Genomic DNA, 25,369 nt, shown 5'->3' with positions numbered 1-25,369 from the left:
AATCATGCATTACTGTCACAGACCTTTGGTGTATCATTCTTGAAGGAATGAGATAATGGCTATTCAGTCATAATATTCCAAAGGTCTACAGCTCTGTCCTCCAGTTGTTCTGTTCGTTTTGTCTCCCTGACTCAATGGCAAGTACTCAGCAGAGGTATTCTTTTCATCTTGATTCTAGAAGACCTTCCTATGTATGGTGCTATGCGTATAGATAGTAGGTATCCAATGAATTTAAGTGTAGGGTGAATGTAGGCTCCATGTGGGTGGCAGAGATGATGACCGTCAAGTTCAGCATTGTCTCATGAGTGCCTGGCACCTAGAAAGAATTTTTTTTAATGTTTGTTTATTTTTGAGAGAGAGAGAGAGAGAGAGAGAGAGAGTGTGAGTAAGGGAGGGGCAGAGACAGGGACAGAGGATCCAAAGTGGGCTCCGTGCTGACAGCAGAGAGCCCAATGCAGGGCTCACAGTCACAAACTCTGAGATCCTGACCTGAGCTGAAGTTGGATGCTCAAATGACTGAGCCACCCAGGCGCCCCTAGAAAGCTTGTAATACGTAGTTGTTGGATGAATGATTACAATGATCTGGATACCTGTATTTGAGGAGTATTTCATTGAGTTCATTGAGTAGCTGGACTATATATAGAAGAAAGATCTATTTACTTTGTTTACAGAATGAATTATCAGTGGAGGTCAAGGGGTCTTAAAGATGATGGTGGAGGGCATAAACCTAACACAGAATATAGCAGGTTGGGTTCACATAGGTTGGGAAACTATCTTCAGTGTTCTCTTCAAAATGGTAAGTTGGAGACTCTGAATGGAAATAAGGGTTAACTGTACTTTTTCTCCTTCTTTTCTCTATTTTTATCCTTTAGATTCACCAAAACCACCAGTTGCTCCCAAGCCAAAGACTGCCAGTCCCCTCACACCAGTGACAGCACCCAAATTCCCTTCATCACCCCGGCCCGATAGCCTTCCCAGTCCCAACTCCATGTCTAGGGGGCCGAAACCCCCCATTGCCCCTAAGCCCAGGCTGGCGACCCCCAGTGAGTGGAGAGCCAGCGTGTACGTGATCAACAGCTTGAACAAATGCAGCAACGGGAAGGTGCTCTGTGTTGACAGGGGGCCTTACGAAGAGCGCCAGTCCAACTTGGAGTGCTCGGAGTCTGAGGCTGACGAGGATTACATTGTGGTCCCCAGGGCTCCGCCGAAAGAGGACGAACCCAGGGACAGCAGCTGCTCTGCAGAGAGTGCTGCCATGGCGCCTCCAGATGCCACGGGGGAAGAGGAGTGCAGGGAGGAAGGCGAGGAGAGTGACCCGGAGGGGCTGGGAGCTGCTCCAGCTGAAGTGGTGCTGAGTAGAGAGGCTGACGGAGGCGGGGCCCCCACTCCTGAGAACGTGGAGGCAGAGGATGGTGCCTGTGACCCTGGGGCAGAGGAGCAGACATTGACAAGTGAGGAGGAAGAGAAGCGAGTGGAAGAGCACAACGTATACAACCTGGAGGACAGGGGACCTTGGGACGGAGAGGCAGTCCTCCCAAGCGATGACGTCATTCTCACTCACGTTGATTTAGAGGGTCCAGAAACTCCCAGTGAGGAGCCTGGGCCCCCTGGGACACCCAGGGAGGCAGAGGAGGGTGGTGGGGAAGGCTCCACCAACACAGAACCAGGGGCTCCAGAAGAATGTGTGGATTCCGACAGGCCCTCTGACGGGGACGCTGACGATGCCAGCAAGGAACCCACAGAGAATGAGGACTTGGCCGTGGGTGTCCAGGAGGCAGAGACAACCACTGATAGCCCTGAAATCTCTGAGGAGTGTGAGTGTGAAGATGACCATGATGACCAGGATGAACCACAGGACCAAAATGAGAAAACTGGCCAAGAAGAAATGGCAGCCGTCACCCAGGAGGTGGGAGAAGACCCCCGAGAAGGCAGAGACCTGGTGCAGGACGAACCTGCTGAGGAGAGCTGCCAGATCATTCCTTTCGAGAGTGACAGTGTGGATGACTTTGTGACGTCACTCTCGGGAAGTCCCTACGAGTTCTTTCCAACCGAGAGCACCTCTTTCTGTAGCGAGAGCTGCTCTTCTTTTTCCAAGTCAGCAAAAGGCTTAGAGTCCGAGCAGGAACCACAGTCAGGAGAATGTGCAGAGCAGGGCCCCGTTGTTGGAGCTTCCTGTGTCTCTGGGGAGGGCCCCTCTGTCCCTGAGGTAGTGGTTATGCCAGAGGATGAGGACGCCGGGGACGATGCACTCACCAACCCCTATGAGATGGGAGTTGACCTGGAGCATGAGGCTGACCCTGGGGAAGGAGAGAAGCCGGAGACACAGGCTGCATGTGACACGCTGAGTGGTTATGGCATGAAAGAAGAAATGAACTCCGATGCTGAGGGAGGCCTGGTCCCCCTCGACAGGAAGAACATCATCACGAGGGCCAGGCCCCACTCTGGGAAGGTGGCCGGCTATGTCCCAGAAACCGTCCCAGAAGAAACCGGACCAGAAGCTGGCTCATCAGCCATTGGCATTAGAGGTGCCACCAAGGAGGCGAGAAAGACAGTTCTGTCGTTGGAGGGGAAACCGCTGGAAGCCAGCAGGGCCTTGCCAGCAAAGCCCAGAGCCTTCACTTTGTACCCCCGATCGTTCTCCGTGGAAGGCCGAGAGATTCCGGTCTCCTTGTACCGGGAGTCGGAGGCATCTGGCTTGGACGAGCATAGGATCAAAAGGAAAGATGACAACCTTTCTCTGCCCTGTGTGATCGGCTCCTCTGGGAGCTTCTCCCAGAGGAACCATCTCCCATCCAGTGGCACCTCAACACCCTCTTCTGTGGTTGACATCCCGCCCCCTTTCGACCTGGCCTGCATCACCAAAAAGCCCATCACAAAGAGCTCTCCCTCCCTGCTGATCGAGAGTGAGCCCCCGGACAAGTATACCAAGAAGAAGAAGTCATCCTTCAAGCGGTTCCTGGCGCTTACGTTTAAAAAGAAGTCCGAGAACAAAGTGCACGTGGATGTCAATGTGTCGTCTTCCAGGTCCTCTTCAGAATCCAGCTACCATGGGCCTGCCAGGCTTCTGGAAATCGACCGCAGGAGCCTCAGCAACTCCCCGCAGCTTAAGGCTCGGACTGGCAAGCTCCGGGCTTCCGAATCGCCCTCCTCCCTCATCTTCTACAGGGATGGCAAGAGGAAAGGTGTCCCCTTCAGCAGGACCGTGTCGAGAGTGGAGTCCTTCGAAGACCGCTCTCGGCCCCCCTTTCTGCCCTTGCCCCTGACCAAGCCGCGGTCCATCTCGTTCCCTAACGCCGACACTTCAGACTATGAGAACATTCCAGCCATGAACTCGGACTATGAAAATATCCAGATTCCGCCCCGGAGGCCTGCGAGGGCTGGGACATTTACGAAGCTGTTTGAAGATCAGAGCAGAGCCCTGTCCACAGCAAATGAAAACGACGGCTACGTGGACATGAGCAGCTTCAACGCCTTTGAGAGCAAACAGCAGAGCGCAGACCAAGATGCAGAAAGGTACTGTGAAGTTACATTTTCTTTGTTGTTGGGTGAGCCAGGAGGCAGGCGCTTAGGTTTAGGGGACGGGATGGACTTGCTTTTTAGCCTCAGGCTCTATTTATTTCTAGCCGTGTGAATTGGGGTGAGTGGCTTTACCTCTCTGAGCCTCAGTTAACTGTGGCTGCGAAATGGGGTTCATGCTACCTTGCGGCAGAGTGTTTGAGATCAGAGTTCATCATCTGTGTGAAAGTATTGTCTAAAATGCCAAATACAGTGTAAATGTCAGCATTTGTGTTTCCATTATTTGAGAGACATTTCTCATGTAGATGGGAGTGATGGGTTTGCTGGTCCCCTCCAGGAAAGTCACCAAGAGAGAAGGTTCTGGAATCTTGCCAAACTAAGTATCTTTCACCATCAGGAAAATACCCTGAATTGAGATTGATACCCTTTCACTGTGTAAATATACACTCTATTCAAGGGAACTAGAAAAGACAATCTATTTAAATTGTTTAAAGAGCTAAGGGCGCCCTGAGCTAAATTTCTGAATAGAAGCCTTTTAAGAGGTATATCCAAGCTGATTTTTTTTTTTTTTTTTGGACTCATTCACCTTGGAAGTAAAAGTGAAACACTGAAATTATTGACAACAGTGGGGATTTTCTGACCCCACCTTTCCAAGACTGACTGAATGCCCTTATTGAACATCCCACGTGGATAACTGCCAAATCTTGCTGTTCCGTGTACCTTGTGGACGCAACTTAAAGGCAATGCAATTCAGCTTCAACCATTTACTCTCTTTGGGAGTGCCTGATCGGAATTAATAAAAGCGAAAATGGCGGTGATTTTAAAGGACATCCTGATTCTGACCCCTCGTGTGCAGTGACTTCACCCAGTCCCACACAGCTGCTGCTGCTGCTGCTGCTGCTGCTGCTGCTGCTGCTGCTGCTAGGAGTTCCCAGGGCGCCTGCAGTAATGAATAGATAAGATGATTTGCAATTAGCCTGAGCTGTCGCTGGAGTGTAGATGCTAGCAGTGTTTGTATGGTTTATTCTCCTGAGTTTTTTACATGGTTCCCCCACCCTGGCTCCATCTTCTCTCTCCCCCAAGTCTGGGTGAGGCTGTTAATTAGTTCTTTCCAGAATGAAAAGGTTTGTTTGCTGGGGCAAGGGTAAACACTAACACTGCTGGAGGGACTGAGTTTAATTTGGAGAGTGTGGACGTGTGCAAACTCTAAGAGGGTGAGAGCTACACAGCCGACCAGTTCATTGCATTAATAGTTATCAGCAGGGTTTGAGAAGATCCAGACCTAGCTGAGTGCCTCCTAGCGTTAATGAAAATAGAACCAAGCTCTGAAACCAAAATCTCCCTGCTAGAAAGGACCTCAAAGGGCAGATGGTCAAGGCTCCCACTCTAGCAGGCCTTGCTCTGACCCAGTCTGTACTTGAATTCCTCAAGCCACAGGAAACTCACCACCTCCCAGGGTTGCCTCATCTGTTGCTAGGTATCCTGATTAAATTTTCCTTTCTGACTGAGGCAAAAGCTGTCTCCTAATATCCCTACCCCACTCATGCTGGCTCTCCCCTCTCAAGCTAGGCAAGTGAGTTCATTTCCTCTTTTGTATGACATCCCTTCAGAAATCGAAATCTGCTTCTGTAGAATCACTGACTTTTACAGCTGGGAGGGAACTTCAGACAACATTTGGTCCTGTTAACAGAGGAAGAAACTCAGGCACAGAGAGGGAAAGGGATTTACCTAAGATAAGATAGCTCAGCAATTTAGTGGAAAAATCAGTGCTAGGACTCAGATGTCCTGACACCTGGTTCGGGCATTCTTAGTGAATTACAACTAAGGGATGCCAGATCTGATTGTGCAGGCTGTGCACTGCACAGCTCCAGGGCCACATTCACATCCTACTCCCCCAGGGTTGCCCAGTGCACAGTTTGCTTGGCCATATGCAGAGTCCCTGTTGCCTTGATCTGTACTTTGTCCAGAAACCAAAAAAGGTCCCTTCACCCAAGTTAACACGACAATAAGGGAAAAATACCCAAGAAAATGTCAGTGCTACCTTATCTTCTGATGCTATTTCACTGAAGGCCAAACTGACCAGGATAAATCTCCCATGCAGGAACCACATCCTCTTGGACATCAATCAGTGAGCAAAGCTTTCTTCTGTTTTCCTTCGTGAAACATATAGAAGCAAGGGGGAGAAAAATCCTCGCTTTGAGCTGGAACAGGTCTGGGCAAGGGATGTTTCAGACACCTCAAGTCGAGAGGCACGGGGGACTGCCATGGGGGTGGGGTCCTAGTGCGTCTTTGCCTGAACAGGGGCTTTGAGAATTGAGTGGCTGGAGTGTTGCTATCTGAGAAGCGTGCCCAGGGCTGTGCTTCAGGTTGAGCAGGACAGGAAGGGGTGAGAAGGTGGGGAGGCAGTTCGTCCTCCTTCCGCTCCTTGTCTTGCCCCACACCTTGCTTCAGTGTGAGGATCAGGGGGAGAAGCCAAAATAAATATCAACAGCCCTGAAAGGGTGCAGGGCAGTCCGTTGGGAGATGTGAGTTCAAAGCCTGCTCGGTCACTGACTTGCTGTGGGGTCTTGGAGAAGGCTAGGCCACAGTTTGCTCATCTGTAAAATGGTAAGATTGGAGCAGGTCTGTGTTTCTCAACTGTTTGCCTTTCCTGTGCCACTTCTACTATTTCTGTTACACCACCTATACTATCACTTACTGTTTTTCTTTCAATCAGTCTTTTTTACTTTAAAATATTTAGAAAGGAAATTTTATGTCACGGTTGGGAAATGGAAAAACACTATTGGCTGCCATAAATAGAAGGCAATTGTACAAATAAGATACTAAGGAAAGGAAATTAACGGGTAAATTGTAGCTTGAGGTTGTTACTTGCCAAGGCTGGAGCTGGAAGCCTGGTCCCTTTGTTAAACAGGGAGAGGTGTTAAAGACATCCTGGCACCACACAGGGACTTTCTCCTTGGCATAGTCAGAAGGATTCAGAAGGACTGAAAAGGGAATAACTCTGTCTCTCTCATGGTGTGATTCACTGTTATTTAAATCCAAGTCCTTTTTCCGCTAAAAGTACCTCCCTTCAAGAAACATGTAGAGTATATAATAGAATTCAGAAGGCCCTTAGAGAACCCTAAACCAGAGTAGGAGCTCAGGGTCTAATGGATGATTGTAAAGTTTCTTCTATGTGGTAACTTCCACTGAGATTTATATACCCAGATAATAACATTTTAGGAGCCACAATAATCTTATTAGCAGTTTTCTGTCTTGTAAAATAAAACTGTATACATTGTTACTTATGTACATTTTCCCCGTGGTATACAACATTTCCATCATCTTTTAGTTTAAAGTGTATCCCCAGAACATTCTTTTTTTTTTGTCCCCCCCCCCCCCGAATTGACCCTTGTGAAAAAGAAAAAATGGACCAGAGATCTAGTCCAGAAAAGTCCTACTTTCCAAATAGGCTGTTCTGTGTCTTCAGTCAGTGCTCTTTGATGGGGGAGCCTCGTCTTTACTTCTGAGTATTCCATGGCCCCTCAGTACATTGGTTTATGCTGGGAGCTTAATAAATGCATGTTTAAAAAAACCAAACAAACAAAATAAGTAAATGTATGTTGATGATGAGGGGTTTTATAATTCCATGCGAGTTGGTGATTTTGAGCTTCACAAGGATCAAAGAATTATCATTTATTAAGCACCTATCTTCAGCAACACAGTGCTAAGTGCTTTGTATACACTTAATAAATACCCATTTGGTGCAAAATACTACATAGACTGGTTTGTCCTAAGTGCCTCACTTTTATTTTATTTTATTTTATTTTATTTTATTTTATTTTATTTTATTTTATTTTAGAGAGAGTGCAAGTGTGAGCTGAGGGAGAGGGGCAGAGGGAGAGAGAGATAGAATCTTAAGCAGGCTCCATGCCCAAGGCAGAGCTTGACGCAGGGCTCAATCCCACAGCTCTGGAATCATGACCTGAGCTGAAATCAAGGGTCAGACGTGTCACCTCTGAGCCACTCAGGCACCCCCTAAGTGTCTCATTTATTTTTTTTTTAATTTTTAATGTTTACTTATTTTTGAGACAGAGAGAGAGAGAAACATGAGTGGGGGAGGGGCAGAGAGAGAGGGAGACACAGAATCTGAAGCAGGCTCCAGGCTCTGAGCTGTCAGCACAGAGCCCGAAGCGGGGCTTGAACCCACAGACCGTGAGATCATGACCTGAGCCGAAGTCGGATGCTCAGCCAACTGAGCCACCCAGGTGCCCCCTTAGTGTCTCATTTAAATTCCCGTAATTGTATATTTGTTTTTTGCATGATGATGAATCTATTTTAATCATTCAGCATTATACATCAACATGGATCCCTGATGCTCCTTTTCCCCATTTCATTATTAACATTTTCAAACTTACAGAAGAATTGAAAGAGTTTTTACAGTGAATGTTTGTTTTCCCACCACCTAGATTTACCATTAACGTGTTGCCACACTGGCTTTTTCTCATCTTTTTCTTTCTCTGTTCTCTCTAGCTATTGTGATCGGTCCACATATTGTTCTTGATGCATTTATGGTGGCTTTTTGTGTTTACAGATGACGACCCTGGACCCCAGGGAGAGCACAGTGGCTAAGCATGTGGACTTTAGGCAGGCTGCCTGGAGTTTCAGTCAGTACTCCACCCCTTACTGTCTGTGTGACCTGGGACAAGGTACTCACCTCTCTGCACCTTGGTTTGTCTGTAATAGGCAATGAGAATAGTCCCTGCCTTATAACATTGTTAAACCTGAATGAGTTAATGTTGTACATAGTGAAATGATAAGTAAATATTAGCTGTTATTCAGTGACATGGTCAGGGTCACATAGTGGTGGATGCAGGATTTGAATTTGATTCTAGAGGTGTGGGTAGCGAATCCAGTCCCTTTCACTGTGGGGATGTCTCTGTTCTCTGTCTCCCATATGGAGGTTCTTCTGCATGAGTTTGTCTCAGTGTTCAGGACACCACTTGCGAGCTTCAGCTGTGGGGTGTGGTGTCAGCATTACCTCTGACTTCCTCTTGGGCTGGGGTCAGGGCTACAGACAACAGCCCAAGCAATAATGGTTTGGAGTCATTAGCAGCCTCTTACACCAAGGACGGCAGGACCAGAATTTTTATAATTCCGTGCTCATAGTAGAAATGCCTATCTCTGTGACTCTGACATAGCTGTTATTTCACTTGTAATTTACAATTATTTAGGTACATTCATCTCCAGGTGAGAAAACTGAGGCCCACTGAAGTGCTATAAACTATCCCCTGTTGCACAGGTAGTAAGTGGCCAAACTAAAATCTGAACCCAAGTCTCTCTTTTTTTTTTTTTAATTTAATGTTTATTTATTATTGAGAGACAGAGAGAGACAGAGCATGAGCATGGGAGGGGCAGAGAGACAGGGAGACACAGAATCCGAAGCAGGCTCCAGGCTCTGAGCTGTCAGCACAGAGCCCGACGCTGGGCTTGAACTCACAAACCGTGAGATCATGACCTGAGCCGAAGTCGGACGCTCAACCGACTGAGCCACCCAGGTGCCCCCCAAGTCTCTTTTTTTTATTTTTTTGATGTATATTTATTTTTGAGAAACAGAGAGACAGAGGGGCAGAGAGAGAGGGAGACACAGAATCCCAAGCAGATTCCAGGCTCTGAGTTGTCAGCACAGAGCATGACACAGGGCTCAAACCCACAAACTGCAAGATCATGACCTGAGCCTAAGTCGGACGTTTAACCAACTGAGCCACCCAGGCGCCCCATGTCTTTCTGAATCCAGTACTCTTTCCACTACCTCCTGTTTCCTGTAGTGAAAAAATGCCACGTTTTCTAGTTGTCTTTATCCGATAGCTGTAGTGTCTCCTTTGCAGAAGACAAGCTAGCACAGCCACCACCAAAATGTTGGCTTTGTATATTGGTCTAGAGGGCTCGAGGAAAAGTGGAATGACACTTTCCTTTATTTTCTGATGGGTGGTGAGTTTGCTGCTCTGTTGGGAGCTCATCAAGAAGGCTTACAAGCTTTCCTGGAACTTGCTAATGAGCTATTCAGACATCTTGCCCTCCCTCAGGGCCATAGTGGGAGACGCTTGCCCTTGTGTAGCTCACTGTGCCCCTAGAGCAACCAGGAACTCTGGGTGTGGAGCAGGCCATCTGTTTGGGTTGTACGGGTTGTTAGGGGGGCTTCAGATGATTTGGCCCACCTGGGAGCAGCAGCTCATGAGTGCTCATGCCTTCTAGGGAGAGTTCTGGAAGGTCTAAGGTCCAACCTTTCAGGGCTCTCTTCTCCCAGCCTGGGGGTCCTTACAGAGCTGTTCATTGTTGGAATGCAGCTTGAATTGCATGTTCAAGGGTTTGTGGGTTAGCCATATTATACAACATTTGTGTGAGGATAAGGAGTGGGAGCATCCAGGTAATTCAGTATTTTGGCTGATGATGACCATTTGAGAAATGAGTGATTCTTGAGGAACTGTGCCAAGTGAAATATGGACAGAGATGGACCAGGTACCATCACTGGCCTCAGTGGACTTACAGTGAAGGGTAGCAAGAGGACTTACACCCAAGTCCCTGGAGTGCAAGGTAGAAAATGCTCAGGATCCAAAGGGTAGAAGTCCAGGGGAGGGCAGGATGGCTTCATGGACACTGATGGAAAGGTAGGGTCTTGACACATGGAGATAGGAGAGAGATGTGAGGACATGTGGAGAAACACAGGCCTGTGGTTTTAGCAAGTAAAGCTGCAATGAACATGGTTTAATCTTGGTTTAGGAGTGCTTTGATCTCTTTATTCTGGAAAACAGCTCACATCATCTGTAAGCATGGGGAATAATATATGGAGGAGATTGGGTTGAAAGACTAAGGATGAAGCTCGAACACTGTGTTTTTCTGATTTCTGGTTCTTGTAGTAGAATGTTGCCCCCAGCTTGGCCTGTTGATCAGTCCCTCTGCTAACATTCGTTCGGCATCTACTAAATGTCCGCTACTGTTCTAGGTACTAGAGGTTCCCACCACCACCTGGAGAGAGAGACTAATAGAGGCCATTAGAAACCATGTGATAAAGGTTTTGCTGGAAGCCCATCCTGTTCTGGAGGAGGGGTGTAGGAAGCCTGGACCATTTGGGAGAAACTTGAAGTGGGTATTGGCAGAGGAATAGGAGTTTGTGATGGAGACAAATAGTCCAGGAGGAACACAAGCATGTGCATGAGTCTGGGGGTTAGAAAGGACCATGAAGTGCTCAGATGGACCTCAGTGTACACATCTTTGTGATACAGTTGGGGAGGCAGTTGCGACCTAGCGAAAAAGTCCTTTGAATATCAACTTGATGAGTGAGCGCATTACCCATGGGCAGTAGGGCAACCGTGGCAGGTTTTCGGCAGGGCAGGGCCACAGTGGAGATGCCACATTGGCACAGACGCTCTGTTGGCACGGTGAAGTGGAGGAGATGAAGAAAACGGAAGCAGGGAGACTAGTCAAGAGGCCATTGCAGCGGTGCACTCCAGAGAACAGGAAGACCAGGCCAGAGCCGTAGCATCAGAAAAGCAGGGAGTGGGGTTCCACGGTGAACACAGCCACCCACTTGTCTGGTGCTGACCAACTCCAGGGCTAGCTTGGGGCTGCCTTGGCTTTCCTCGTCCTTTTATTTGATTGTTACAGCCTGTCTGGGCCCAAATAAATTAAATATTTCCGGCAAAAGGCAAGCAAGAAGCAATAAGAATTCAGTCCTTAAAAGTTAAAGGATACAAGCTGAGTAATAAAGCCGGGAGAGGTAATTGTACAGGCAGTCCAGACCAAGGACAGCGACTGCAGCCAGAACGCTGAAACCCAGCACAAAATCTAGCATGAGAGCCCTCCCTCTCTCCTCCCAGGCTCCCAGTGCCTGTTCACCATCCTTAGAATGCAGTAAATATTTTGCAGAAGTGATTCCCTGAGAGAGTGAAACCTGACTTTTTATTTTTCACAACCATAGACAGTGCTGCAGCAGCAAATACACGCGTCATTGTGATACAAAGGTGATTTACAGACTCAACTGTAAATCCTCGGGTGGGTGCACTGCAGAACTGCATCTAAACCTCCCGCTGACTAATTCCATTGGTGCTGAGGGCTGCATGCCTGGGTTTTTGGCACATCCCAGCCGTGGTTCATGGGTATCTTTATATCTGCCTGTAAGCTGGGAGCCTTCCTATTATTATTATGTTTTTGACAAATGAACTCATGCAGAGCTTTCATTAAGTTTCATTGAAAGGACCTGGAAATGCCATAAAAATTATTATAATCTCAAAACCATCACATTCCGAATGCATGCGGCTGTGCTTCTTGTTGAAATTGACTGATGAGAATATTCAGTTTTTAATTTTCTGACTTAAAATAAGACCATCTGCAGCTGTTTCTTTTAGCAATAATTTTTAATTAAATGCAATAAAATTTACGGGTAAGGACCCTAATAAGAAAATCGTGTCAGAAACACACTTATTGTAACATTTACTAGCATGATATTAAGGCCCCCAACCATTTTTTTTTCCCTTGCAGAGCTATAATACAGACGAAATCTTGATTAAGTGTTAATCACAATGTGGTTTTACCTTCATAAAATCAGGGTTTCCCCCTGTGGGAGGCGTGAAAATAATTCTCACTAATAGAAGACAGTCTCGTTGCACAAGTTCTTTGGTGACATGTCAGCAGCCGGTCTTCTTGACCAGCTGAGCCCCAGAAGAGGAGGGGAGTCTTTGTTCCAGCCTGAGTTTGGGTGGTGCTTGAGATATTAGACCTTATTCTCCCCACCCCACCCCACCCCCACTGTGGTTGGGGGATGAGCTTATCACGCATTGGATGCAGCGGAAGAAGAAAATTATCTATGTGTTTCATGCAGCTCCTCAGTAAGTGAAGAAATCAAGTGCCTACTATGTGCTAGGCTGTGCTCTATTTAGATAGAGTAGGGAGCAGACAGATAAGGTCCCTGCTCTGGCAGACTTGGTCTTCTATTAGGGAGAGGCAGACAGTGAACAGACTGAGAAGTAAACAAGATAATCATAGATAACTACATCATTCTTTCCTGATGAGATTTTGTGTGTGGTGGTGGTGGGGGGGGGGAACAGTAATGTGACAGAAAGTGACTGGTGGAAGGGATGTTTTAGGATGGTCAAAGAAGGCCTCTCTGAGGAGGTGATATTTGAGTGAAACCTGAATGATGGCCAAACCACCATGGGGGAAGGGCATTCCAGGCAGAGGAAACAGAAGGGACAATGGCCTTGAGGCTGGAGGACCCTTGTAGGGTTTGTGGGGAGGCCAGCATGTCTGGATTGCATAACAAAACAGGGGGAGTGTTGGGGGTGGGGTAGGCAGGGGCCTTTGTAAAAGACTTAGATTTTACTTTAATGAGACACCAGTGGAGAGAAATGTCAAGATCTAAAAATGTTTGAATTATCTGAACTCTTCAGACCATTTCATAGGATTTGGACATTTAGGGTCAGATCACTAAATAATTTGAAAATTATAGCAAAGAGTATTTGCTGTTCAGGATGGTTCTGAAAGTTAACACAGGTTTGAATTTAGGTCCCGGCTCTGCCCCTGGCTATGTGAATTTTGAGCATCTGTGTCTCAGATGTCTCTCCCACCTGTGACTGCTCTGAAACTGCTCGGAACTAGCAGTTCTGAGTTCCCCATCTGAGTGTTCTTTACAGAAGACTGTGGTGGCCCAGGGAGCTGAGAGGGGACTGGCCCAGCCACACTAGAGGAAGGGTACAGGTGATAAGGCTGGGGGAGGCGGTTCTTAAAAATGAATGTGCTGCATTTGGACTTGTCCTTCCTACATGAAGATATAATGTGTGAGCCATACAGAGCTATTGAAGGTTTTAGAGCAAGAGAGTGACTTGATTAACTGTTGCTCTAGCACAGTGATTGTCAGATGTGTGGGGTAGAACAGAGGAAAAGAAGCCACCACAGTAAAGTATCTCAGGGTCAAGAGATTGAGGCATGGCAGAGGGACCTAGCTTCTTCAGCCTCTGAAGTGTGATGGCCTCTAAGTACAGCTACTGCAGTCACTGAGAGAAAGATAAACCAGCGCTTCCACTGCTCTGGAACTCCCCAGCACAGGGTTTCTCAGGGTGGTCGATGGCAGTTGGGCAGCACAGATGACAGAACCACAAAGGCAGCGTGGCTTGTCAGGAAGACAGAATGAGTTTCGGTCTGCCTCTGTCCCTTACCTTGTCATCTGATCTGAGCCTCAGTTTCTTCACCTGTTCATGTGGTATGATGGTCCCTTCCTCTCTGAGTTATCCTGTGGCATTAGGGTTGGTGCATGTACAAGGGCGTTGTCAGGTACTAAAAAAGGACGCTGTCAGTCTTGTGCTTTGCTGCTGGGAGCTGGAGTGGACATACGCTGCTGTGCCCACAGCACATGGGACTTTCCTGCATTGTTCACTCTATGCCAGGCACTGTCTTAGACCCTTATGTACATCAGCTCAGTTAATCCCAGACACCACCCTGCCACACAGGTACTTTAAAAAATATATACTCAGCAGATGAGACATCTAAGGTATAGTAAGTCAAGTGCCCAAGGTCACAGCAGAGCCAGAATTTTAACCTAGACAGTTTGCAACTCCCACACTGTCACGTCTCCTGTGAGGTGCTTTCTCACTTTATGTGCATCACTTCATTTAATTTGCTGAATGTCCCTTTGTCAGGAGTTACCCAGGTTTACTTTTTTTAGTAGAAAAGGAAACTGAGGTTCAGGGTGGTGACATGATGAGTAAGCCAATTAAGTGACAGAGCTAGTACGGGAAGGAAGGTAGCTCTAGGTATGGCTTCTTCTCTCTTTCTGGTTCACCCCCATTGAGAATTTCCCAACTGGAGTTGGCCCTCCATCTGTCAAAGGTGAGGACACACAATGGAATATGAATCTTCAGAACGGAAATGTCCTTATTATAGGCATTCAAACTGGGCAGCTTATGATGACTGTCCACTTGCTTAGAGACACATGGCCAGGGGATGATGTAAAAACTATATATAGAGAGAACAGCACACACTAGTATAGTAATAATCAAAGGGATGATATTATGCAGGAGGTTAACGCTTCCTTAGATCGCCTGGCAGAGCTCAGGAGGGCCCTTGGGGCATTTATCATCTGTGCTCACGGTACTCCAGGTCAACAGGACAAAAATCTCATAATAATTTCTGAGTGATGAATTAATGCATTTCATCTGGCTCCTTGAGACTGCCCCAAGATTGTCCAGCCTCCAAGAGGTGAAGGCAGCCGCTGAGCTGTGTGCTGGAGAATTCTGAACTTGCCCCTGAGAATTGTAGTGTTTCCCTGTCTTGGAGAAGCCTGTGTCTTTGGCTGTTTTCCTGCAAGATGAATGTCTCAGTGTTGAGATTGTTTTGGGGGATGATGTGGCTGGTCTCTATGTAAACAGACCCATTCTCTTTGTGCTTGAGTTTGGTCTGGAGTCCAAGAGAAGTTTCTCCAGGTCAAGGCATGACCCAAGAACTTGAAATTTCAGGCTCGCTTGCATGATTTTAATTAAGAAAATAAGACACACAAACACACACACACACACACACACACACACACACACACACACAGATACAAATCCTGCCTTACAGAGATCTTAAGTTCTGTTCTCTTGTTATGATGACACTTTCTTACACTGAGAGATATGTGCAGTGGGGGTTCCTGTGAGGTAGTGAGCTCTCCATCATCATCTGTAATTAGCACAAGTGGAAAGGATCACAGAATCTGTCATGAGGTTGTTGTAATTCGTACAGGCCGGGAAATCTGAACTCTTGGGATTGTTTTTGGTTGGGCAGATTAGAGTTCTAAGGAAGCAGGTGGGCTGCTATAGGGACTGTCTAAGTAGCCTCTGAAAAGTATCCAGGTCCCCAGTTTGGAGAGGCCCCAGAATACTATAGAAGACTCAATATCAGCTCTGGAACCAATTCCAGAAGCGGTCTCCTGGTACAAGGAAACATGCTTTTCATGCCCCTTTCCCACCACATCTGAATCCTCTGAGGTACTGAAAGGCTCACCTGCCGAAAGGTGGCATGGGGAGATGCAGTAGCTCCTGGGCTCTGGCCTGCCTCGGGAGAGGGCAGAAGTCCTTCTCCCTGGAGCCAAGGGCCCAGCTGTAGTGAAGCGGATGGGAAGGTTGGTTATTCGGTGCTTCTTGGGGGTTCCCTGACACATTTAATCTCAGTGGTTTTCAAACTCTGTGTTGTAGCAGGATCCTTTTTCAGATGAAATCTTAGTTGGAACTCCAACAAAGAAGGCAAGAGTTTGTTATTATAATTCTCTTTCATAAGTTCAAATTTTCAATACTGCATATGAAGCTAGTTAATGAGATCATCATGATAAAGAAACGTCTTCATGGACATCATGATGGAAGGGACATCTTCCAACTTGGAAGTTGGGAGTTGTGGATTGCAGTGTTGCTCTTACAGACTAATGAGGGGTGATGATTATACAAAGGCGTGTATCATAGGGGTTGAGAGCCTGTGTTCTAGAGCAGATGGTTGGGTTCAGATCTCAGCTCTGCCAGTTTCTAGCTGTGTGTCCTTAGACTGATTACTTAATCATTCTGTGCTTTACCCACCTTATCTGTGAAAACAGGGAAGATGACACTACCTACTATAAGAAATTGTTGTGAGGTTTGAATGAGTTAATACTTGCAAGGAATGTAGCCGGGGCCTGGGTGTCTTTTAGGTGCTCAAAACACTTTTAGCTGTTGTTGTTAACACTGTAGCAATATCTGTATCCATGAAATGGGAAGCAAACTTTTGTGAATCCTTGCCCACAGGAGTCCAGGATTTCTAAGGAACGCTTTGAAACCCCACCTCATCTCATACGATCTGGGCAGTCTTCTTTTAATAAGTGTGATCTGTTGGGTATACATATTTACAAGTCTTTTTCACCAATAATGTAGTCGGTGGTTTACAGAACCCTGTGCCAGACATATTAGGGGAGGTGGAAAAATGGTTTCTGCCCATCTTTCAAAAACAGGCCTTTTGTTCGGTTGAGGGGGAGAAGATGTGGCAGGTTACGAAGTAGTTTAGGGTAGGGCACCTGGGTGGCTCAGTCAGTGTTAAGCATCCAACTCTTGATTTCGGTTCAGGTCATGATCTCCTGGTTCTTGAGATGTGAGCCCTGAGCCCCACATTTGGCTCTGTGCTGACAGTGTGGAGCCTGCTTGGGATCTCTCTCTCTCTCTCTCTCTCTCTCTCTCTCTCTCTCTCTCTTTCTCTCTGCCCCTCCCCTGCACACGCACGTGTTCTCTCTTGCACTATCTCAAAACACATAAAATAAATATTTTTAAAAAAGCAATAGTTTAGAGATACATAACTAGTGGATCTTAAATTCTTGGATTATAGTAACCTCACATTCTGTGTATAAGAATGGAAGTGAAATTAAAGATATGAATGGGGAAAAGAAGCAACACTCTGCAGATTCCACGGTCTACAAATATTTCATATGCATATGTGCACCCCACTACTTTATATGTGTTAGCTCATTGATTATCAGCCCTATTTTACAGGTGAGAAAACTGAGGCTCCAAGACATCATGTGGCAGAGGACACAGACAGTGTCCGAGAACCTAGAGCACAGAGTCAGGACCCACGGTGGAGCAAAAGAAGGCAGGTCCCAGCCCCACTGAGCAGTGCCTGGTCCTGGCAGGAGTTGCCCCACCTTTGGAGGCAGGGAGTCACCCTGCCATGCGTAGGTGCAAAGGGGCTGGCCGAGCCCCCGTCAGAGAAGCTGTCCTGGAGATTCCTTTTGTGGGCCAGAAGCTGGGATAGAAAACCCAGAAAGTTATGAAACCTTGATGTGGCCACCGCATAGCCGTTCACTGCACTTTACAGTTTACAAAGCTTTTCCATGCCTGTTAGCTCCATTGATTCTCCCAACAACCACCATGTGGAGTAGGCAAGCAAAGACCTGTAGGTAGCCAGGCAGAGTTACTTTCTTTGTGATGCCCTGGGTAAGCTGTTCTCCTTGGGTGTGTCTCAGTGTCCTCAACTGTAAAATGGGCATAAGATTGTGACGGGTGTCTAATGGGTAAGAGTAACCCATGCCAAGTGCTTGGTGCGGGGCTTGGCATGAAGGAGGTTCTTAATGGATGTAATTGTAGATATTATTATGATTGTACCTGCTATGAAGAGGGGATCTGAGGAAGGACAGGAGGACAGGCTCCAAGACTGAGGGTTTGGAAAATACCAAGGAAGGGGTGATAAAGAGCAAAACAGGAACTGGAGGCTCCAGGTTTTGTCTAAGCTCACATAGCCAGCTAGCAGGGTATCCGCTACAGAGCTATGTGTTCCGTGAGGAATTGAGGTGAGCAAACCTGGGTCCCAGGAGTGACCTGGAGTCAGGATGTGGCAGGTTCCAGTCCACACCTGGAGCTGCTCTTGGGGTGATGTCATGCAGCTAGGGATTGTTCTGTGCCCTTGCTCCCCTTCCAGGACGCCCCTTGTAGATGCTGCATCTGGTTTTCAGGGAGGTCCCTGGTTCAAACCCAAGTTGCCTTGCTGGCCTGAGGTCAGAGGTCAAGGTGAGGTTCAGAGCCATGGAGTGAGTCTGTGGCTTAGAAGGGTCCACGGTTTAGGGTGCTGCTCAACCTCTGGGATGAGGAGACCCTTCCCCTTTCACCTTCCTACTCCCTTCCCACCTACCCTCTTCCCGAACCCAGTCTCAAACTCTGGGAGGCCCTGAGGTCTCCATCCAAGGCCAGCTAGCAGCACTGTAGTGAAGGCATGTTTGTGTGCTATAGCCTTTGTCCCAACTTCTGGTCTTTCTTTGACCCCACCCTGTACCAGTGTTGAGGAGGGAGGTTCAAGACACCCCTGAGCCTATCACCTTTCAGAGGAGAAAACTGGACCCAGACAGAGGACTTGGTTCCTCATTTCCTCTTTCCACTACCTAAGCTGCCACCCTCATAAATGCATAGGGAAATGGTGAATAGGGAGGACATTGAGGGCAAAGGAGGAAGGGCATGCCATTGATGGAAGTTTAGATACTGTGTTAAATGTTTGGAAAAGTATTCTGGAAGAGAAAGTCTCCTTTGTGTTCTTCAGACCCCAGCAGGTAAGCATTACCTTGCTGACCTCCTCACCCCACGATTGACCACTTTCTCCTTTGTACCTCTGTGTAGAATCTGCTCACCTGTGTTATTTGTGTAACTGTCTCCCTTACCCCACTGTGAACCCCTCCAGGGCTGCACACCTACAGCTCATCTATGTGTCCCTGGCACTTGGCACAGGGCCTGATGCCCAGGTGATGCTAAACAGAAGTCTGTTTGTTTTTTTTTTTAAAAACTTATGTTTATTTATTTTGAGAATGAGAGAGAGAGAGAGAGAGAGAGAAACAGAGTGTGAGTGGGGGGAGGGTCAGAGAGAGGGAGACACAGAATCCGAAGCAGGCTCCAGCTCTGAGCTGACAGCACAGAGCCCAACTTGCAGACTCTGGGGACTCGTGGGGACTCAGGAACTGTGAGATCTTGACCTGAGCCAAAGTCAGACGCTTAACCGACTGAGCCACCCAGGTGCCCCTTAACAAAAGTTTGTTAAACAAGTGGATGTATTCTGGAGGCTGAAAGACAATGTGTTACCTCAGGGGCACACCCCAACCAAATAGGACTTTGCACAGATTCTCCCCAAGCCCCATCAGTGCTCTGGGTCCTGGGACAACAGGACAGACAAGGCAGGTTGACATGAAATGCCTAATTGCATGGTCAGTTATTTAAATTCAACTGTGTGAGTGCTCTAAAGAAGTGCAGAGCTTCTAACAGGTGCTCTGACCTATCTGTGGCTGGAAAAGACCTCTAAGAAAACGGGACTCCCACTCAGTCCTGAAATACGACGAGGAGTCAACTGGATAGATGGGGAGGGTCAGGAAGGACCCTGTGGGAAAAGCACAGTCATCTTTCCAGATGAGGAAACCATGGCTCAGAGCAGGTATGTGACTTGTCTGAGGCCACACAAGTATCAAGAGGAGAAGCTGGGATTTGCACTCAAGTCTCCAGAGCGCATACCTCTTCTACTGGCCCTGCCCTGGATGAGGCAGGAAGCCCAAGCTGGCCGTGGTGACCTCACAGTGTATTGGGCCAAAGCCCTTACTTCCCACTGGGAAGGCTGGACTCCACACACTCACTGCTTGACTCCCTCCCCATACCTGGGGGCTCCCCCATTCCCAGTTCCTTCCTTCCCTCACTCACTGTGCATTTCATCTGTTTTGGTATCACATGTTACCCAGGCCTCTCTGTCCTTGGCTCTACAATGAGGGGGTCAGGCAACAGACTTTCTCAGGCTCCTGACAGTCTGGAATTTTACTACATTCAGTTCTGACCTTGGGAAACATTTATGAGCCTCACATCAAGAAGGAAATATGCTAATCAATTTAAGGATCGTTCAGTGGGCATCTCCCAATGCCAGCCCCTATAGATCAGAAGCCAGGGACCACAAATGCAGCTCAGACTTCAGGTTTTGGGGGAAGGCAGATCCATAAGCAGCTGAATGGGTACAATTACAAGTACAATAGGAAAATTAACAATATTCTGGTAGCAGAGAAGGAGTGGCCAATCCATTGAAGAGAAGGCTTTCCTGAGAAGTTTGCAGGGCTCATATTGGACATTTGAACTGAAGGGTGGGTAAAAGTTTGCAAAGTGAACACGTGTGAGGAGGGCATTAAAACAGAAGGGATGGCATACACAAAGCCACACAGTGTACAAAGACTGTGGACAGGTGCATGGTGGCCAGACTATATGTGGCAGGGAGTGACCAAAGGTGAGAGTTTTGAGCCACCAGCTTGAGATTCTGAAATATAGTGGCTAAGAGTGCAGGTCTGCAGTCGGATGGAGACTCCCAGGCTGGGGCTCTGCCTGTCCTTGCTGCCTTCAGTGGACCCTTCTCCCTGTCTTTTTCAGCCTCCATCAAAATTGTCTGGGATTATATGAGACTCCCCTCCCCCAGCTGGAGAAGGGGGAAGTGTGAATGTAACAATGTCTTTGAGGCCGGGGACTGGTCTGAGTCCCAATTATCCCTGGAGAGGCAACTACTCAGCTCACAGGGGCTTCATTCTCAAGTTGCTTCTAATCGATGGTGCCCTGGTGACAGGCATAAATTAATTTCCTTTGAATAGGCCAATTAGAGCTAATCACTGGGGGAAATGTATTTAGGTGGCCTTAGCTCTAGGCCTAGGCTTCTCTAGATGTGGCTTTTCAGAATCCTGGTCTCTGAGTTGTCATTCACCCCATCCCATCCCTGTCTCTTTGGCCCAAGGAGTAGCTGGGTTTTATATAAAGTCCACGCTGGGTAGACTGTCCACCCACAGAGGCGGAAGCAGGCTGAAAACTACTGAGGAGCATTCTATAACTCACCGTGTCTAAAGTGATTGGTTGTGGTCATTCACAAAGGTGTTCATTGTGTTCCACAGTTTGGTTTTGGGCTTAGAGCTCTGAGTCTCCCTCTGAGAGGAAGGTCTGGCCCAGAACATCTGGGCTCTTTGGCTCTGTGTCTCTTGATTTGTGATCTTTTTGTGGTGTTGTACTTTCTGAGCCTTGCTTTCCCCATTTGCAAAATGCAGGGTCCAGGGAAGTGATTTCTGAGATGACATATTAGTTTTCTATTGCTGCCATAGCAGTATACCACACACTTAATAAAACAACATCCTTTTTTTCCTATCTGACAGTTCCGTAGGTCACAAGTCCAGTGGGCTGTACTCTGCTTAGGGTCACACAAGGCCAAAGCCAGGGTATCCTCTGGCCTGGGCTTTTATTTGGAGGCTGAGGGGGAGGATACACTTCCAAATGCATTCAGGTTGTTGGCTGAGTTTAGTTCCATGTAGGACTCATATAATAGGATAGGGGATGTATCTCTGTTTCCCTGCTGGGGGACTGGTTTTTGCATCTAGAGGCTGCCTGCATTCTTTCTCATGCTTTCCATGGACCCCCCTGTAGCAATAAAGAAAAAGAAAGAATCTTTCTCACACTTTGCATTTCTGACTCCAGGCAGAGAAAGCTTTCTTTTTTAAGGACCAGTGTGATTAGATTGACTCACCCAGATAATCCTGATAATCTCTGGATTATAACATCTGTTAATTTTAAATACATCTGCAGTCTCTTTTGCCATATAATGCAAAATATCCATAGGTCTCAGGATTAGGGTATGGACATTTTTTAAATTTTCTTTTAACATTTATTCATTTTTTGAGAGACAGAGACAGTATGAGCAGAGGAAGGACAGAGAGAGAGAGGGAGACACAGAATCCGAAGCAGGCTCCAGGCTCTGAGCTATCAGCACAGAGCCTGACACGGGGCTTGATCTCACAAACCTCAAGATCATGACCTGAAGTCAGATGCTTAACCTAGGCACCCCTGAAGTATTTCTTTAAAAAAAAAAATTTTTTTTGTTTTAATATTTTTATTTATTTTTGAGAAAGACACAGAGTGTGAGCAGGGGAGGAGCAGAGAGAGAGGGAGACACAGAATCCGAAGCAGGCTCCAGGCTCTGAGCTGTCAGCCCAGAGCCCGACGCGGGGCTTGAACCCACGAACAGTGAGATCATGACCTGAGACGAAGTCAGACGCCTAACCGACTGAGCCACCTAGGCAACCCAGGGTATGGACATTTTTGAGGGCCATTATTCTGCCCCCTCTTTGACACCCAAAGATTCATGTTCATCCCAAATGAGAATTCACTGCATCCCAAGGTCCCCAAAGATCTCATCTTGTGATGGCATCAGCTCAACAAGTTTCATGGGGATCTCATCAGCTCAGGAGTCCCAGGTCCCAGCATCTGAATTATCTAAGCAGCTCCATAGGGTATAGTTCGTCTCCATCTGTGAACCTGCGAAGCTAAAGAAACAAGTTATCTGCCCCCAAAATACAATGATGGAACTGGTTACAGGTGTTCGGGTTCAAACAGGGAGAAAAAGGAAAACAGAACCAGATGACATTTGGGCGCCCTCATACCCGTCTCCCAAAACCGTGGGGAAAAACAGACCAAACCCAGCCCCTCAGTCCCCTCCTCACCTTTGCAGGCAGTGACTGACTGTGTCTGTGATCTGAGCTCTGCTGTGCCCACCTGGGGAGGTCCCAGGAGGTTTGACTGCCATGGTACCTTCCCCTCCTCCTTTGGGATAACCTCCCTCCCCCCGCATGCTAATCTGATTAGCTGACAAGTGTTTAGAGGACAAGAGACACAGGATCACAGAGGTCACTACAATGGCCAGAATTCTGGCCACAGAGGAGGAAATCATGCTGTTGGGAGGAAATGATGTCTAGTAGGTAAGAATTAACTAGTCCATTTTGGTTCAAAACCCCTTTTTTAAATGTTTTGTAAAACGTAACATGCACTCCAGAAATTCATATCTGCAGTGAAAAATCAAATCTTACGCCCTGAATTTCTGTTCTCCAGCCCCCCACCAGATGTTTTATATGTGTGCGAACGTGCAAGGACATGCACACACACACACACACACACACACACACACACACACCCCTCCCCTGACCCTTGACTTTTTCTAAACAGAAATGGAAGCATATTGAATACACTCTTCTGGACCTTGCTCTTGTCACTTCAGACATTGTTCCCTATCAAGGCATATAGATCTGCACCACTCTCTTTAATGACTGCAAGGAACTCCAATATCTAGTCACCTATTGATGGTATCTAGGTTGTTTCCAGTGTTACGCTCCTCTGAAAATGCTACAGTGAACAACTTGTGTACACATTTGCAGACATTTATGAACGTATCCGAAGGTGAAAAAAAAACAATCCCGCCATGTTAACATAATCACTGTTAGTATTAGTTATATTTGTTCTTGTGTTGTGTGAATGTACCTAGGGTGTGTTAAATGTGGATATAATCATATTGTGCATAACATCTCTTATTTTGCTTATTTTATTTAACGGCATGTTGTATTTGTCTATATTATTAAATAACTTACTAAAGTAATAAAAATTACTATGAGACAGTCTGCCAGACTCTACAGATACAGCAGTACCAAGTGATTGCATATTCCATTTGAGTGGTTGTGCCCCAAATTAATGTACCCATTCCCTTGCCTTATGTATTAAGGGTGTTTCTAACATTGTGCTGCATTGTAAAGAATGCTCAGGTGAACGTACTTGCAATGAAAGCATTTTCAGCATTTGGGTTTACTTCCATAAGAGAGTGGCATGGGAAAAGGGGGTGCTGTGTTGCCAACGGGCTCTCCAGAGGGTTGTGCCTGCTCGGTGGGTCCCATTAAGATGGGAGCTGTGGTATGGCTAAGGGACAGTGAGGAATAGTTGCGGAGGTTGCTGGTAAAAGCACAGACAGTGGGAGTCACCGTGGCAAAGCACCGCCGTATGCAGGGTGCACGCTGCCTCTCTTCAGGCGAGGTTGTACATACACTTGCAGAGCGCCGGAGCCCCCTGGGTTAAACACTGCTCTGTCCTGGTTGGTATCAAATTATGGAGGACTGACTAGCGGAGATGGGTCGGTGTGAATAATTCAGGAATCTCAGGCACAAAAAGGATTACTGGAGGCAGGAAGGAGATGAATAGGCTTAGTTAAGGAGAAGAGTTTTTTTTTAAGGATAAGATTTCAGAAAAGATACAGGAAAAGTCAGACACCAGAGGGCATGGGTATAACTGACAATTGTCCTTTCTTCCTTATCTAGAGGGGACACAGGTGGGGGGGGGGGCGGGGTCCCAAGCCATCTCCCATGGATCTGGGGACAGAAGAAGGAACAGTCACCAGGCAGTGCTGACCTTGCTGGTATGGTTGAAGGGTAGCTGCCCCCCAAACCTGCCTGCCTCCCACAGTTCCCAGTCACTTGAGAGTGCCTGTTCTGGGGCTTTAGAGGCACTCCCCCCACGCACATACCCCTACAGTGTGTCAGCGTTCCAGACCCTGGCTTTCTGCAGTGATTTTCCCCCAAAGAGGACTCAGGCAGTTGCTAAAATCAGGCGTTTGGCTTTCATTTCTGCCTGGCACAGTGCTCAGCCTGACAGTTAAGTTGGGTGTGCTTTTTTCCTGGAAAGGCATCCCGGCTTGGGCAACTGCAGTTTTCTGGGACTCGGAGAAATAGAACTACACGTCCCCATGTTGAAAATGCCAAGTTGTCCTCAAACCAACTAGCGGTGTTCCCAGCCAGGCCCCTCCACCATTTCCCTACAAGGAGTGTGAGGGGAGCTTCTCCATCAACCTCAGACCTCAGGACCACAGCCATCCCTTTCCCAGTCAGTCAGCGCTTGGGACCGGCTGCTGCCTGGGGGCTGGAAATAGCACCTCTAGGAGTGGACTCCTCCCTGATTACCAGAGCAGGTACGCAGGTCACAGAGACCAGCCCACAGCACGCCCACGTGGCTGGGAGGCTTGTGAAGCCCTCCTTCCCTTTCCTGCACCCTGGCTCTCCCTCACAGGGCCCCAGAGCCCCCTTCTAGCCTCACACACTTGTCAGGACCCTAGCATCTCTCTTGCCCCCCTCTCCATCCCTCGAGTGGAATTCTGTCTTGTCCTCTTACACATCCTGAGTGGTCCGATTTCCGAGCCTTTGCCCATGTGGTGCATTCTGCCCAACTGCTCTCTCACTCTCTGCAGGTTCAGATCCTTCCAGAGGTACAGGTTGGCCCCTTTTAAGTACCACCTTCTCCGTGAAGCCTCTGTTGTATCTTTCGGTAATTAATGGTATCTCTGTTGTCATCTGAACTTTCCTCACAGTTGATCCCTACGGCTCCTGGGTCTTCTGCCTTCCCTGTTTTGTGGCTGTGTGTGTGTGTCACTGTGTTGTTACTACTCACAAGACCACAAACCCCAAGTGAGCAAACACTTCTGAACCCTTCTCCTTCAGTGTCTAGCCGGAGTCTTGCATTTTCAGTACTGTGTGTGGATT

General features: G+C 47.5%; 1 protein-coding gene across 2 annotated transcripts in view; it reads left to right on the top strand.

Moving 5' to 3' along the window:
- The window catches only part of FGD5 (FYVE, RhoGEF and PH domain containing 5), a 123,532-nt gene that overhangs the window by 8,286 nt on the left and 89,877 nt on the right, over window positions 1–25,369 (top strand). For both annotated transcript variants that reach the window (XM_045493910.1, XM_045493909.1), the window contains exon 2: window positions 873–3,513. In XM_045493910.1, the coding sequence (XP_045349866.1) occupies window positions 873–3,513 (2,641 nt within the window). The remainder of the gene's footprint in view (window positions 1–872; window positions 3,514–25,369) is intronic.

This window comes from Leopardus geoffroyi, chromosome A2, assembly GCF_018350155.1.
Source record: "Leopardus geoffroyi isolate Oge1 chromosome A2, O.geoffroyi_Oge1_pat1.0, whole genome shotgun sequence".
Classification (NCBI taxonomy): domain Eukaryota; kingdom Metazoa; phylum Chordata; class Mammalia; order Carnivora; family Felidae; genus Leopardus; species Leopardus geoffroyi.
Note: the sequence above shows the minus strand (reverse complement) of the source record. Positions and strands in the feature narration are given on the sequence as shown.